General features: G+C 44.4%; 1 protein-coding gene across 3 annotated transcripts in view; it reads right to left on the bottom strand.

Annotated features, from left to right (window-relative positions):
• The window catches only part of Ift140 (intraflagellar transport 140), an 84,692-nt gene that overhangs the window by 47,385 nt on the left and 20,355 nt on the right, over positions 1–16,952 (bottom strand). For 2 of the 3 annotated variants that reach the window (XM_027425016.2, XM_035447606.1), the window contains exons 13-18: positions 14,393–14,484; positions 12,002–12,129; positions 11,542–11,659; positions 6,842–6,972; positions 4,702–4,867; positions 2,137–2,268 (exon numbers count right to left, since the gene is read on the bottom strand). In XM_027425016.2, the coding sequence (XP_027280817.1) occupies positions 2,137–2,268; positions 4,702–4,867; positions 6,842–6,972; positions 11,542–11,659; positions 12,002–12,129; positions 14,393–14,484 (767 nt within the window). The remainder of the gene's footprint in view (positions 1–2,136; positions 2,269–4,701; positions 4,868–6,841; positions 6,973–11,541; positions 11,660–12,001; positions 12,130–14,392; positions 14,485–16,952) is intronic. The other variant, XM_027425017.2, reaches the window with a different exon arrangement.

The following is a 16,952-nucleotide window of genomic DNA, read 5'->3' as shown; positions in this document are numbered from 1 at the left end:
AAGGACACCTGTACTGACAGAAAAAGTACTCCCAGAACTTAGCTAATCACACGAATACTTTCCCAGCTTTCACAAACATCAACTCCATTTTCACGGCACAAGGAAGTATAACATACAAACTGCTCATACACCAACTTTTAGCGCCTGTGCAATAATACTGCTGTATATGGCAACTTGGAAACTGAAACCAACTGTCCTGGATTTGTTTTTATTTAAAATGTATCATTATATATGTATGTTTGCAGATCTTAAAGCTAGAAGCCCTCATAAAGCTGGTCACAATGATCACAAATCAAGGGGCAGTATTCACTCCACCCTATTCTCACGGCAATTCCTTTTAGAGCAAATCACAGCTCTAGAAAGAGCTGAGTGTGGCTTGCATGCTTGTGACTGTCTAGCAGTCCACATGGTACAATTTCATTAGCTTATATGGTTATGTGGAGGGGGCTGTACAGCAGATAGAAGCTTTTACTCTGCTCTGTCTCCCTGTGACCCATTCTACTTACTCACTTTTGGCTACAAAAGTAACAACAGGCTAAGTCAGGCATGGTTGGATACTATGTAATCCTAGCAATCTAGGCACTCAAGAGGCTGAAACAGAAGGACTAAATGTTTGAGTTCAAGGCCACCCTAGATACATAATTACAATCTTGCAAGCAAGCAAGCAAGCAAGAGGGTGGGGTGGGGTTAGAGAAATGGCTCAGTAATTCATAGCATGCTTGCACTGCTCTGGCAGAGAACCATAGTTCAGTTCCCATTCCCCAGGGAGCTCACAACCACCTGTATACCCACATCTATACACACATACATAAAATTAAAAATAGTATTTTTAAAGATAGAAGGGTTAGTTTCAGACAATAAGAATAGCACAGGGCTCATTTTAGCAGTGGATCTCTGTGAGTTCGAGACCAGCCTGGTCTACAAGAGCTAGTACCAGCACAGCCTCCAAAGCCACAAAAAAACCCTGTCTTGAAAAACCAAAAAAAAAAAAAAAAAAAGAATAGCACAGGGCTCATTTTAAAGACTGATTTTTACATCACCATATGGGGAAACTAAGAAACACTTAGGTAAAAGCTGATACCATAGGTCCCCTCTCTCTGCCTTTTTGGCATGATAATGCAAGGGAAGTGACAGGGAGGGTGTCTACATTTTTCCAGAAGGTGTGGGTCCAGCAAGATAGCAGCTTCTTCAGTTCAGGGGATCAAAGCCATGACAGCAGCTACAGAACACTATGGAGCTCACTGACAGCTCCAGCCCCTGTGCCCAAGCTTCAACCCACAGGCCCATTAGGCTGCTGTGTAGAAAAAGTCCCTTAGGTATAGTTGTGAGGTGTAGCTCAGTGTGGTAGAGCATCTTGCCTAGCATTTGTGAGGTCTTGAGATTGACTCCTAGCAAAAAAAAAAAAAAAAAAAAAAAGCAACAGCAGCCTCCACAGTCACCACAGCCACCACCTCTCAGGTGACAATGGAGCCCAAAGCTGAAGAACTAGCAGCTGGTAAACATGGATGCAACAGACTGAGAGTGCCTGGACTCAGGTTCTTTTGTCAATGTGTCATTTTAGAGCCACAGCCAAATGGATCTGAGGCATGTAAAATAAATGCGTTAGGATGTATGCTAGTGTTTACTGACCCCATTCTTTCAAAACTTACAAAGAACCATGTGTGTGTACCTCATTTATATCTAGGTTACAGAAGCCTTCCGAGTAGTGATACCAGCTGCCTCACAGTGATCATCTCTGGGCCTGGATCAGGGAGATTTGTATTATTTGTAGTTCCTAAATTCCTTAAGAAGAATACAGGAGTAATTATTATAAAAAAAAATCTAGCTAGAATAAAAGGAAATGACAAAGGCTGAAAAAAGTTGTGCCATTAGAAGGAAAGTCAAAACAAAAGGGTCAAGAGTCCTGTCGAGCCACAGTCCAGTGTCACCTTAGTCACGTTAGTCCTCCCCAAGAGCAAAGGCAGCACAGGAGATGCCAGATAACTACTGCTAGCTGATGGCAGGCCTGGTCTCGTGAGACATGAGCCTCACAACTTAGAGGCCAACTCATATCTCAAGTGTGCTAGAGACACATGGAAGAACCCACCCAGGGCAGGGAGAACAGAGAGTAAGTGTGTAGGTATCAGGGATTCCCACCTTTTTTGTGAAGTAATAATGAGGCACTTCCATTCCCAGAAGGCTCTGGTAGATAGGAGGCCGGGGGAAGCAGTCGTGGAGCAAGAAGCCATGCTCTTCAGAAGCAAAGAATGACAGAATCAAAACATCTTCCTAGAAGACACAGGACAACGCTGATTGGTTTTAAGTTTAACAATATACTTTCCTGGCTTCTTTTCCCTTGTTGGCCATCTGAAGGCAGCTCTACTGGAGTCACCCAAGGAAGTTCTGCCTAGGTTTTTGCTCTTGCCGTGTCTGCTCTAACCACCATGGTCTGATCCGGAAATACCAGCTGAATATGTGCTGTCAGTGTTTCCATCAGTATGAGAAGGACATACATTGGATTAAGCGACCTTGAGTGGATTATTCAACACTGTCTACTCAGTGAAACAGATTATGATAGTCTTTGTATGTAAAGAATAAAAAAAGGGGGGGCAGTGGTGGTGCATGCCTTTAATCCTGGCACTCAGAAGGCAGAGGCAGGTGGATCTCTGTGAGTTCGAGGCCAGCCTGATCTACAGAGTAAGTTCCAGGACAGCCAAGACTACACAAAGAAACACTGTCTATTGAAACAAAACACCAACAGCAAAAATAGAATAAAAAAAAGTGAAGACCTCAAAAACAAAACAATATACTTTCCTAATTTCTTCTCAATTTCTTTTCAGGGAGTATAGCCATGATGCTGTTTCTGCCAGGGCTTCCCAAGCTTCTTATCTGCCTCCTTTGAAGAATAAAGGCATCTTCCACGGGACTACACCTCACCCGCCTGTGACCAACAGATCCTAGAGTGACTAATCACTCAAACCCATCTGAGTGCTTGTGATTATTAAAAAATGCCCTTTTAGCCAGGCAGTAGTGGCACACGCCTTTAATCCCAGCAGAGGCAGGTGGACCTCTGTGAGTTCGAGGCCAGCCTGGTCTACAAGAGCTGGTTCCAGGACAGCCTCCAAAGCCACAGAGAAACCCTGTCTTGAAAAACAAAAACAAACAAACAAACAAAACCACCCTTTGTGTTTCCTTGCTCTGAGGAATAGGGAAGGCACCAGGGAGAGCCCAATTTTATGTAGCCTCTGTCGCATGTGAGCAGAATATGCCACAACAAATGCCAGAACCACCTTCCTGTCTGCAACTGCTGCTTTTTTTTTTTTTTTTCCCTCTGAGACAGGGTTTCTCTGTGTAGCTTTGGAGCCTATCCTGGCACTCGCTCTGGAGACCAGGCTGGCCTCGAACTCATGGAGATCCGCCTGTCTCTGCCTCCCGAGTGCTGGGATTAAAGGTGTGCGCCACCAACGCCCGGCTTTTGCAACTGCTTCTTAAAGATGGAGAGGACACAGGACGTTTCCTCACTATTGTGGTGTGAAGTCTTAAACTGTACACACCATCATCACAAAAAACATAAAGAACCACTTAATCACCACCAGGATCAATCTCCCCATGGACATGCCTTCACTCTTACTAGCTATCTTTGCTATGCCCACTATTTCCTGGGGCCGTCACACTGCCCATCTGCAAAATTCCTCTGGCGATATTTCCTTCATCCCAGCGATACAGAAGCCACTTGATGTAGCCTGTCATTCTGGCGTTTGAGGATCAAGGGCAGGGTTTGCTCCTGGTACTCTCTGGGTACTGACTGATTTCAGTCTCAGGGGCAGACTCTCATCTGTGAAAACTCCTCTATCAGGAAGATGAACCCTGCAACTATAGAATGGGTTTCTCTATGCTGACTTCTCTGAAAGGAAGGTGGGTGATAGTGGCATACACATTGCCGGGCTTGTTAGGAACATCTGACATCTTGCAAAACATAAGCCTTGGAAAGTATCAGAGTCCCAATTCCTATGTGGGTACTGTTCTGGAGCCAAGAGCACACCTGCATGGAGCTTGAGCCCCACAGAGGTGGGGGGAAATGAGGAGGCCAGAGACAGTGACTGAGGACAGCTGACGAGGGGTGAATGGGGGATTACAGCTATACCTCAGATCCAGTCTCAACATGTGCTAAGGCGGTAAGGGTTAGTTCACATTGAGCTCTATAAAGAGCTCTGCCCTCAGAGAAGAGTAACATGAGACAGTTAAGAAAATCAAGAAATTAAAATTTGGGATTACACTGGACAAAAAAGTTGGAGCAGACCTAGACAGTTAGGGTGGGGCAGATTAACACTGCAGCTTTCCTGTGTGGCTCAAGACGGCTCTGTCTGCAGGGCAAGGTAGGACATGCCTTTAGTTCTAGCACACAGGAGGCAGAGGCAAAGGCAGATGGATCTCTATGAGGTTGAAGCCAGCCTGGTCTACAGAGCTAGTTCCCAGACAGCCAGGGCGACACAAGAGAAACCATGCCTCAGAACCCCCCCCCCCCACACACACACCAGCTGCAAAAAGATCTATCGTCCATGGACGTTATGGAAATGATCTTGATGACACAGTTACCTATTCAGTAGGAGGTATGATGTAGATATGCTACTTCATATGAATGAATTTTCCTAGAACTCTCCAATAAATTATGCTATGGTCACCATATATGTCTAAACATGTAACACAGCAAACAATAGATACCTTGTGGCATGTGTCCTCCACATGGGGCTGCTTGTCTACGCCCTGTGGTTGGGCTCCAGATGCCTCCTGCAAGGCCTCACACACGAAGAGCCTGGGCTCACTCTGATCCCAGAAATGGTTCACAGGGATGTAACTCGCTAGTCTCTCATGCATAAAGATGTGGCTCCTAAAACAGAAGGGAAGAGCCATCCCCAACTCTGAGAAGAATATGGCTTTTAGTGCTACCCACACCACTCAGCATCATCCCAGTCAATGCCAGCAGGTGACAGTGTTTGCAAGTGCATGGCTCCTCTGGGCCACTTACTGCCATACAGCCTATCAAAACAGAATACATTCTTACAGACTTTGAGGAATTGGGAGAAAGGATCTGGGAGGTCTGGCTTGGAGACACAGAGAATGATGCTTGGATTTGGAGGTCAAGCAGGGGCCCTAGAATATTCTAGGAGGTATTCAGAAGCAAGCCTGTATGACACTGTCTAATTTTACCCAAGTCTTTCCCATCTGCAAGATACTAGATTTATAAGTCCAAGAATTTGAAGAAGTTCTATAGGGAGATCAATAACTAGGTGCAAAGGCTGGAGATCTCAACAGTAATGAGTATGGTGGTACATACCATCAGTTACAGTTATTTGGGAGATGAAGGCAGGATAGTCACATACAAAAAGGGAGAATTATGAGGTAAGGGAGATAGTCTTCCTTAAGTGCCTCCCTAGAAGAGCACAGCAAACCCAGGGTAGAATGTGGGGCTCAATGGCCCTTGGTGGCTGTGCCGGATACACTCTTACAGGAAACATTTAAACCTCATAGATGCTACTGGCACCAGCAGCTGTGCAGAGTCTGCTCAGCTCTGTGGTAACAGATGGGACAAGCACAGAATTTAGGATGGAACATATACCAAGGACCTATGAAATACCAGACATAGTTTGTTTCCTTTGTTCTGTAAGGAGTCTGGCCAGAGAGAATGGCCTGAAAAGAGAGTTAGAACAGGTAGAAAGGCTGTTGCCTATTCTTAAAGAGAAGTGAAATTAGGCAGTGAAGAGAAAAACAGGAGATAAAAGACATTTCATGAGATAAAGAAGGGAAGTGGCAGTAGGAAGTAAAAGAAAGGTTAGTTTCAAAGATTTACACCTGGTTGTAGAGAACGCAGGAACGCTGGGATGGGATGAAGCTGTATCAATCTGAGGGGTGAGAAGTTCAAGGGCCCATATTCTGAGGTGGAAAGAGAAGAAGGTGTTGTTGAAGTAAGGCATCAACAGAGATGAAAGTAGAGCAAGCAGAGACAGATCTAAGGAAGCAGGCAGGACTCAGGGAGAGAGAGAGACGGGAAGAACTCAGGGTAGACTATGCAGGAAGATCTGAGTCAGGAAGGAGGGGCCTGCTAGAACAACAAAAGTAAAGCCAGGGCTGGTGTGTTACTCAGTGGTAGGGCACTTGCTTGGCACACACCAGGTTCTGCGATCCATCCTTAGCATCATAATTTAATCATATCAGTCAAACAACAAAAATAGCAGAACAGTACAAAAAAGTATGACAGAAAAAGTGAACCACTGAATGCAACCCTGTTGCCAGCTCCTCTGTTCTCTGCAAGCTACTGAGGTGAGCCTGAAGGCTCCCATACATGTTTGGTGTGCACTTACTTCACTGCAGACATACCTAGCACTCTTTCCCAAACTGTTTGCTTTCCTGATTCAAGTAATGCAGAATTAAATATAGACGGTAGCGGAGTATTGCTAGTTCTTGAAGTCCCAAGAACATGTTCTCTGTAGCAGGAACTATATTTATGGGTTGCATCAACCCTCCCCCAACAGAAAGACACTTATTTCTTATTTTCTCCTGAAACATATTCTCTACAAAGACAAGCACCTTTTTTCCTGTCAGAGCTGCCAATAAGTCTGAGGCCACTCTGTTCTGGGACATCTCTAAAGATGTTTGGAAGAGCCCCTCCAAATTTTGAGTTTCTACTAAGCCAGTTCCATAATCTCAACCCTGGAGCACAGAGACCAAGAACTGAAATCTACTTCTTAACAATCTGGTTTTACTACTAGTAGCTTCTGTGAGGCTCTTAAGTTCAAATATAACATAGTAAGCTGGAGGGCAGGCAAATATGTTTTCCACAAAGTCCCCTCAGCTAGAATCTTACTCATTCATCTCGGGCTCATTAAAGGGCAGTGTCTGCGTCTGTCCAATCTGTCCAGTCTTGAAGTTGAAGACATTCACTGTGTCCATTTCAACATCATAGATGTAGATTTTGGAATCAGGGCTATTGTCAACCTAGGAAAGAGAAGACATAATGCTCAGGGATTGGCAAGTGCTTTAGGGCCTGTGCCCTAAAAGTAAGTAAGTAAGTAAGTAAGTAAATAAGCTGACACAGCATATACTTGAGGAAAATCACCTGTTGCCAACCACCAGTAAATGGCACACCACCAGAATATAATTTAGCTCTTTATTAAGCCCACTGAAATAGTTTTTTAGTTACTACTTTGCAATTTCAGACAACTTGAAACAAAATCTAAAAAGTTGTACCTGCTCTCAGTTTTGACTAGAGATAAAAAAAAGAAGCTGGGCGTTGGTGGCTCACGCCTTTAATCCCAGCACTCGGGAGGCTGAGGCAGGCGGATCTCTGTGAGTTCGAGACCAGCCTGGTCTACAAGAGCTAGTTCCAGGACAGCCTCCAAAGTCACAGAGAAACCCTATCTTGAAAAACAAAAAGAAAGAAAGAAAGAAAGAAAGAAAGAGAGAGAGAGAGAGAGAGAGAGAGAGAGAGAAAGAAAAGAAAGAAAAACAAGGTCTCACTATATAGCCTTGGATGACTTGAACTAGGCTGGCCCTGAACTCACAGAGATCCATGTGATAGAATATTATTTTAAGGTGTGTGACTTTTGTTTATGCTGCACTTGTTTAACTCTTGAAGCTGTGTTACTGTGCCTGTCTAAAACACCTGATGGTCTAATAAAGAGCTGAATGGCTAATAGTGAGGCAGGAGCAAGGATAGGTGGGGCTGGCAGGCATAGAGTATAAATAGAGAAAGGAACCGCAAAGAGAAGGAGAGAAGGACATCAGGGGGCCAGCCACCCAGCCATGGAGTAAGAAGGAAAGTAAGATTTACAGAAGAGAAGATAAAAGCCCAGAGGCAAAAGGTAGATGGGATGATTTAAGTTAAAAAAAAAAAGTTGGCAAGAAACAAGACAAAGTAAGGCCTGGGCATTCCTTACTAAGAATAAGCTTCTGTGTGTGATTTATTAGGGCGCAGGGTAGTGAGCCCCCCTAAAAAAAAAAAAACAATAAAAAAGTCAAGAGTAAAACATGGCACAACAGATCCACCTGCCTCTACCTCCTGAGTCCTGGGATTTAAGGCATGTGCTACCATGCTCATCCTGGAGACATTTTCTTAGCAGAGGGACTCAAAGGAATCTGGAGATGGCAAAAATAACATTCATACACCTGAATACAAATGAAACAAACTTCACAAAGATGGGGTGATGATCATTTCCATCTGGCAGCCTATACACAAAGCAGTGAGTAATGTTGCTAGTAAAGGCCAGGAGCAGAGCCTGGCGGCTCCTGCCGTGCTGCTTGCTGCTTGCTGCTCACAGCTGCGAGGAGCTTCCAAGGCAGTGGTTCCATTCTAAATTCATAGAAGCTCTGTTCACAAGGGCAAGATGTGGACAGTCACCAAGTGAGCATCACAGATCAATGGAGAAAATGTGGTCTGTCAAACCAACCCAGGCACACAGAGAATGAAGCACTGACACATGCTACAATGTGGATGAGCCCCAAAATGCTACAGTGGGTGAAAGAAGCCAGAATCAAAACGCAACGCGTTATGTGACATGTCCAGTACAAGAAAATCCAGAGATGGTAAGCAGGCTTGTGGTTGCCAGGAGCTAAGATGGGGATGGGACTGGCAGTTAATGGATATGACATATTTCTTTAGAATGAAGATGTTTGGAACCAGATAGAGGGAGTAGCTGTACTACTATACCTCAAATGTACCAAGCGCCACTGGATTGCTCCCTTTAAATGGTTAATTTTATGTGACTCTCATCTCAGGTTTTTAGAGAACGTATTTTAAGATAAAGAAATGTCAGCATTCCCAAAGGGCACCTTGAGCCTGTTTTGAAGTAGAGGAAGGAGGTGTGACTAAGTACTGACAACAGGCCCACCCAAGGGTTCTTTATGTGCCATCTCTGAAAACTGCACCTGCACCCTGCCCCTCATAAGAGGAATCTCAGTAAGTGGCTTTGGAAGCAAAGGAAAGCAAGTGAATCCTGGGTTCTAGCTTAGCTGCTCTGGTTTTCTATGCTCAGAAGCTGTAGAGCTGAGCTTCTGGTGGTCCTGGATGCCCCGACCTCGTGACTGCACACAAAGATTTCTTTAAAACAAAAAGAGATTTATTTGATTATGTGTGCATGTGTATTTTGCCTGCATGTTTGCATGTATAACACATGTGTGTCTGGTGCCCACAGAGGTCAGAAGAGGCAGTCAGATTGAGTTAAGGATGGTTGTGAATCACCAGGTGGCTTGTGGAACAGAACCAAGGTTCTCTGCAAGAGCAACAAGTACTTTTAACCTTGGAGTCATCTCTCCAATCTCTACACAAGGATTTCTGAGGCTCAGGGATGTTCTCTCCTCACAGTTTCAAATGTTCCCTACTGAGATGTAGAGGAGTCTCTGCTGCCTGCCTCACACCGTTGCCTCTGTGTCCTTATCTTCTTTGTATTACTTTGACACCATTGTGGGACTCTCCCATCCCTTCCATTAGAATCAGGATCCTGAGCTGCAGCAATTATTGGGCTGGTGGTGTATTTTAAGATTGGGTCAGAGAACTTGCAAAACACAGCTCATAATGATGTTACCACTATAATCTTATCATTTTTCATTTCCTTCTTTTGAACACTTGTGAGGGAGAATATCATGTACATGTACGTACAAGAAGCTGAGGAAAGGGAAGAGCTAGGCTCAATCCCCCACTCCTCGCCTTCTCCCCTGTGTCCACCAGCCTTTGTGTTCTGTTAATTGGATCTCTTCCTCAAAGCTTCCACCAATGGGCACAATTTGAAAGGCAGCCAGCTCCTCAAGCTCACAAAGCAATAATGAGGAAACACATATCCAGAAGGAAACTCTATTCTAGCAGGCACGAGAATCATAAATAGAATGTGAGTTCCTTAAAAAGGCAAGATGAAATCTTGCAGAAACTTCAGACAAAAGACTCTGTAGGCTTAACAGTGGCAGAAGAAATTGTCACCCCTTGGCTCATAACCATCCACTGTGAGATCTGGTGCCTTCTTCTGGTGTGAAGATATACATGGAAGCAGAATGTTGTATACATAATAAATAAAATCTTAAAAAAAATTAAAAAAAAGAAATTGTCATCCTTTCTGGTGACAAAGAGTTTGGCTGGGTGACAAAGAAGACAAGCAAGAAAGGGACAAGGATCTCTGAAGAAGCCATCACTGTTTCTGAGGAAAACAAAGAAAGGCATGAAAAGATGGGAAATGTATACAGGTGAGGATGTAAGAGAGTATATGTCAGATGTGATGGTTGCACGCCTTTGATCTCAGCACTCGGGAGGCTGGAGGACCTCTATGAGTTGGATGCCAGCCTGGTCTACAGAGTGAGTTCCAGGACATCCAAGGCTATACAGAGAAACCCTGTCTAGAAACAACAAAACCAAAAACAAACTAATGAAAAACCAACCAACCAACCAACCAACCAAACAAACAAACAAACAAAAAACAAAGTGTGTCTCGAGAGAGCAGGCCCTACACCTCTCGTGGACAGCACAATAGAGTCAACCACATTCGTGTAGGTGTGGGTGATCCAGTCCTGAAGTTGTGAGCATGGGAAAGCTGTCCCCATTACTCAACTGTCATTTGGTAGAATTGGCAGGGAAGGATGCCACCAACCCCCTCCCACCCATCAATGCTCAAGACAGGTGGGAGACCTGGACCTGCCGCTTATCAGCCACAGCACTCAGAATAATGGCCCCAATGCCAGACCTGGGCAACACAGTAGAGCTGACCCTGAAGGTATAGGTGTGAGGGACTTGACCTTGAGGACATGAAAGCAGAATAACTGGCTCCACCCTTAGCTTATTGATGCAAGGGGTGGACTTGGCAGGACAAAGTGGTTCAGAACAAGGGAGAGCTGGTGGGCTGACCAAGGCCCAGAACTAGGGTTGTGTGTTTTCAGATCCTCACATCTACCCCATCTGTGATCTGCTGGAGCATGGGAAGGGATCGGTCAGTCCTACAGACCCAAAGCCACAGGATTTCCACAACACAGGGCAACAGCAGGATAACCAAGAGGAGTTCCGGTGAAGGCCCAGCATTGATAATGTAGCAGAAACCAGAGGCCTCGAACCAGACCAATGACTTTCTGCAATAAACACTTGCAAGTAAAGATACACGGATAAACGGGTTTACTGCTGACTCACTGTGTCACACTACAGCCTCCAGGACAAGACTGAGTTTTTTTCTTCTTTTTTCTTTTAAATTTTATTTTATTTTGGGGGGAGGTTGCATGGGCAGAGGGTGGATATGAGGGACAAGGAAATGAAAGGGGTGGAGATGCATGATGTGAAAGACACAAAGGAAAAATAGAAAACCAAAACCACCACCACCACCAAAACAGAGTGTGCACCAAGGTGGAAGCAGGCAGGAGAGGGCCGATGGAAGGTGGAAAATGGAGGAGGGGAATAAAGGAGGGGGGCTAGAAGAAAGGGCAAGGCATAAAGACCCCAAAGACCTACTGAGGAGAATATTCCAGCCAGAGGCACAGCCCCTCTCCAAAGAGGCCCTTCACGTGAACAGCGAAGGCCAGCAGTGATGTCGGCCTTACCTTGTTAAGGAGAATGCTGATCTTGTTCCCATTGGCATTGCACCTCAGAGACATGATGCTCCCCACATCAGGGATCATGTGGGCCAGGTTCTTAGAGCTGCAGTGCACTTTTGCTTCCCTATGTGAGACCAGGAAAAGAAAGAATGACCTCAGCATCAGGCAGAGATCCCTTCTTGGCACCTTTCTGCTGATCACAGAAATTAATTTTTCTGACTGCTGAGACTTTGGCCTATGGGGTGTTCTGTTCAGCTTACTGCTTCTCACCTGTGCATTGAACCCCTAGCACAGGGAAAGGGAGGTTCATTTTTAGAACCAATAAATAGTCTCTTCTAAATTAGAAAAAAGAGGTGTCACATGAGATTAGAACCTAAGACTTTCTGACACTGTTCCAATTTTCTGTCTACTAAATTGACTCATAATTTAAAAAAAATGAATACTTCTGTTTGGATGAAAACTGTACCTTCTGGAAAGATCAAAACTTTTAAAGTGAGCTAAATCTGTCCCTGCAACCAGGAAAGTCCCACAGACGTCTAGGAAGCAGGGGCTCCCCTCGGACTCAGAAAACAGCAGAAGTTGTTTGACAGTTCCCTGGGGAAAGAAGAACAAGTTTAGCAGTACACTTGTATGGTGCCCTGTTCCTCTCTTATCCATCCACCCAGTAAGTGATCACTAATGGGCCAGCAAGCATTTAAACTAGGGTTCGTTCCACAGGAAGACAGGCCCCTGACTCAGTACAGTCCTGGTGCCTCAGGTCAAGGATCAAAGACACACAGGCACTTAGCTGAGAAGTGTTCTATGGTCGCACACAGGATGATGGAATGTAGCGAGGGTAGATGTGACCTCTGTCCCTGTGGGTTGGTCTGGGTGGGCATTGTGTTAGAGCTACAAAGATACTTCTCACGTTGTCAATATTAGGTGCATGGCTATCTGGGTGGTAAGATGAGGAAAGGATGCTCTACCAGAATCTTTGTCACATTCTGGACATATGCCATGTGTGGAAGGCAGTTCACAGAGCTCCTCACTTATATTCGTGCTTTCTGTATTTTACCATGTGCAGGGGCCACATGGTGCTTCCTTCTCACATCTGCACAATCCAATCTCACTAGAAGTTCTTCCTGTCCTTCTCCCTTTGGCCTTCACTCTGGCTGCCTGCGACCTACGAGTAAAAACCTCATGGAAGGGGCCTGGATGAGCAGCATCTAAGGTACAAGATCACGGATGTGGCAATTCCAGTGAAGCACACACCGGGTTCCAAGAAACAACTCAAAATCCCACATAAAAATCACACCATGGCTGGGGCGATGGCTCAGTTGGTAAAGTGCTTGTGTCACTGTGAGGATCTGAAAACCCACATAAAGCTAGGTCTCCTAACATGCCCTGAATCCCAGTGGTGGGCAGATGGGTTGAACAGCTGCCTTCTAAAAGATCCCTTTTCTTGAAACTCTACTGTAAAAGAGTTTTTGAAGATGTAAGTAAATCAAGGATTTGTTTATTTTTATGGTCCCAGGGATGTACCTCAGGGCTCTGCCCAATCCAGACATTCTACTAATCTACACTCCCAGCCCCAAGACTTTTAGATGAACTCATTCTGCATTAGAGTGAGTCCTAAAACCACCGACAAGTGACTCTGTTTTCTATGCTCTGAATGGAACCTAGGGCCCCCTCCATGCTAAGCACATAGACTACCACTGAACTATGCACCCTAGTGAAAGTGTGCTATTTTTGTTTGTATATTTTAAAGACTTATTTATTTTGCTGGGCAGAGTGGCACATGCCTTTAAATCCAGCACTCAGGAGACAGAGGCAGGGAGATCTCTGTGAGTCCAAGGCCAGTCTGGGCTACAGAACAAGTTCCAGGACAGCCTCCAAAGCTACATAAAAACTCTGTCTTGAAAAGCCAAAAAAAAAAAAAAAGATTTATTTATTTTATGTGTATGCATGTTTTAATCACATGTATGTCTCCATACTACATACATGCCTGGTGCCCTTATAGCTCACAAGAGGGCATCAGATTCTCTGGAACTGGAGCTATGGATGATTGTGAGCCACCATGTGGGTGCTAGGAACAGAACCTGGCCCTCTGTAAGAATAAGTTCTCTTAAATGCTGAGCCATCTTTCCAGCTTCTGAAAGTGTTTTCACCAGATATGAAGAGAAGACACAGATACAGAGAGATGTTATGAGAAGCACAGAGCATAGGGAAACCTCTGTGAGAGGTTTGACAGTACTACTGGTTCCTGGAAACTGTGAGAGGCAGTCACAGATTCCTTGGTAAAGCTTTCTGAAGGAACTTGGCCTGACCAACCTCGATTTAGGATTTGATTTCCAGAACTGTGAGAAAACAAGTTTCTGTTGCCTTAAGCCAGTTGTTTGTGAGAATCTGTTGTAGCAATTACAGCAAGTTAGTATCATGTCAGTTCTGGGTTCTAGCAAGTCACAGTGGGATGCAGACAGGCAAGATACGGCACACAGATGCTGTGCTGGAGGCCTCTCACGGTAAAAGGCCAGCACTACCCCTTCTGGCCTGACCTTTACTCACAGTCAGGGGGATTGTTCATCCAGGAATATCATCTAAACTGATAGCACAAAACCCTCAGGAGGTTTTTAAACCAACAAGCATTTCCTCCCATTTCATAGCCCAGTATAGTCAAGGTCCATGGAAATGGACTCTTCCCTGAGAAAAGCTCTAACCCTGACTCCCTATCTCAGAGGTCACAGCATGGATGGGGAAGCCACACTAGAACCCATTTCCAGTGAGCCACCTGATTGGAAAATAGGACTTAGGAACACGAAACAGCATTTTCAACTTAACTGCAACTTTATCACCACAGTCACTGTCAATAGTCACTAACCTGCCAGGTCCGTACTTGAATTCGGTTTGGCTCCACTGTATAAATGCTTTCTTCATGCATTGCTAACACTGATGTTTCACAAAGAAACGTCCCTGAAATGAAAGATGAACATCAAAACAGCATCAGAATGGTACAAGTGCCTCGTCAGCTTGGTCCTGATGATAGCTCCATGAGAATATCTTAGTTCCATGAATCTCATAGATGAGCAGAACAAGATTCTAGAATAAAAAAGGAAAACAAAAACAAAACAAAACACAAAAATAGAACAAACACTAAAAATATAGAACCAAGGGCTGGAGAGATGGCTCAGAGGTTAAGAGCACTGACTGCTCTTCCAGAGGTTCTAAGTTCAATTCCCAGCAACCACATGGTGGCTCAACCATCCGTTACGAGATCTGGCGCCCTCTTCTGGTGTGCAGATATACATGGAAGCAGAATGATTATATATACATATAATCATATGTATATATAATAAAATCTAAAAAAAATATAGAACCAAGACACAGGAAAACACAATAAAAAAGAAGTGACACAAAGGAACATTTGCTCTGAACTATATAGGAAACTATATAGGCTCCTAGGGCCCTAGTCACGACCTGGTGGATTTAATATGCCCATCCACCCTGCTCACTAGCCTTTATCTCCTCTTCCCCTGGTTGAAGGTGCTCCCAGCAACACAACATCTAGGACAGCATGACTGATTAAACACCTGTTCCTCTGTGCCCCAGCCAAAGGTGTTGAGGAGCTTATTAGTCAAGGAAGTGACAACATACACAAAATGGAAGATGTCTTAGTACTTGCTGTACTAGTCATTATTGAGATAGAAGGGCTCATCCTTGCTTCTTGGGACTCACAGGAAAGAGGAGCGATGGTGGGGAATTATTGTACAGTATAGGCAATATGACAATTTTATCTATCAGAGAACTTCAGACAATAATGTTATGGGATGCACAGAGGCTCTTAGGCTCGTAGAAAAGCACTAGGGGAACCAAGCATGTTAAACATACAGGGCTGTCTTTTCAAAGGGAGAGATGTATAACTTGTTTTCCAACCAGAAGGCTGGGAGTGGATGTGGCTAACAGCCTAGTGACCTCTGCACTATCTATGTAGCCTAGACCATACTGGATCCTCCCCCAGACACTTCCTGTGAGTTTGTCAATTTATAGAACATATCTTTATGGAATGTTTCATACACAGTAAATCTAAAGAGCCCATCTTTATGGAAGAGGTCACATACATTTTACAAAGAATTTTTTTCTTTCTTTTTTTTTCAAGACAGGGTTTCTCTGTGTAGCCTTGGCTGCTCTACAACTCATGCTGTAGACTAGGCTGGCCTCAAGCTAATAGAGGTCTGCCTGTCTCTGCCTCTCGAGTGTTGTAGTTTCAATGTAGTCATGTTTAAAGAGTTTCAATGTAGTCATATCTTAAGCTTTATTGTGCACATGAGATAGAGTTAATTATAACCAGAAAATTTTTCATGAAATTCTGCTATGCTTAAATATGCCTAAAATAAACTACTTGGGGTGAGACTTGAAGTTTGAGCCAACACCTGCTGGAGTTGTGTTGACCGAACTACCTTCTTGTTTCCGGCACACTGTTACTCTGCTGCTGGTCACAGAGTGTTGAGGGGGATAAAAAGTGAGTGAGAAAGATATGAGGGAGTGAAGTGATGACCAGTGAGCAGCACAACACTCAGCCTCCTCAGAGTTAAACATCTCTGAGGTGCAGATGATGAGGTCAAGAAGGGGTTACAGGTAAGTTAGAGAGAGGAGAGTCACATCCCAAAGGTAGGTATTTCAGGAGGCTCTAAGACAGTATTACAAGATCTGTGCTCTGAATCCCAAAGCTTATGAAGAATACTACATACAATAATAGATGCTAATGCCTCAAAGGCAAGGTTATTCTGGACTGTCCAGGCAGGCCCAAAACATAGTTACAGGTGTCCCTGTGAGGAGGGATTGACAATAGTCAATGTGGTAACATAGCCAAAGATGAGCTCTGCAACCATAAACTATAGTAGCCAGAAACTAGAAGAACCAAAGAATGGACTTTCCCCTTGAGGACACAAGGGGGTATGGACATATTTGCTGGATTTTGTTTTTCTGGTCTTTGAAATCATAGAGAATAATTCCTACGGTTCTAAACCACCATGGTGTTATAGCAGCACAATGAAATTCATGTATGTGTGTGGAAGACAGGGGTAGCTAAATTAAGCAGAGAAAACTGAAGCAATTGGTGAAATGCAGAGCTCAAATTTGAGATTGACTGATCGTCTCTGAAGATCCACCTGTGGCTCATAGCTATGGTTACAGTCATTTTACAGGGCACTTGTTCCTTAGAAGGAACAAAATTGCTTATGCTCATGCAACCTTATTAGCAGTTCTGGATCCCAGGAGGATTTGCTGGTGCAGACTCTTATATTTCTGAAATACCTTGACCACTTCACAGGATGTAGTCTTGAAGCCCCGGCTGCAGGGGCCAGCTACAGCATTGGCTCTAGTAACTCAGGCACAGGAATGAGAGCTGGCATGAGGGTCTTGCTAGTTCTGTGCCAATCCCA

The sequence above is a fragment of the Cricetulus griseus genome, chromosome 7 (genome assembly GCF_003668045.3).
Source record: "Cricetulus griseus strain 17A/GY chromosome 7, alternate assembly CriGri-PICRH-1.0, whole genome shotgun sequence".
In the NCBI taxonomy this organism is placed as follows: domain Eukaryota; kingdom Metazoa; phylum Chordata; class Mammalia; order Rodentia; family Cricetidae; genus Cricetulus; species Cricetulus griseus.
Note: the sequence above shows the minus strand (reverse complement) of the source record. Positions and strands in the feature narration are given on the sequence as shown.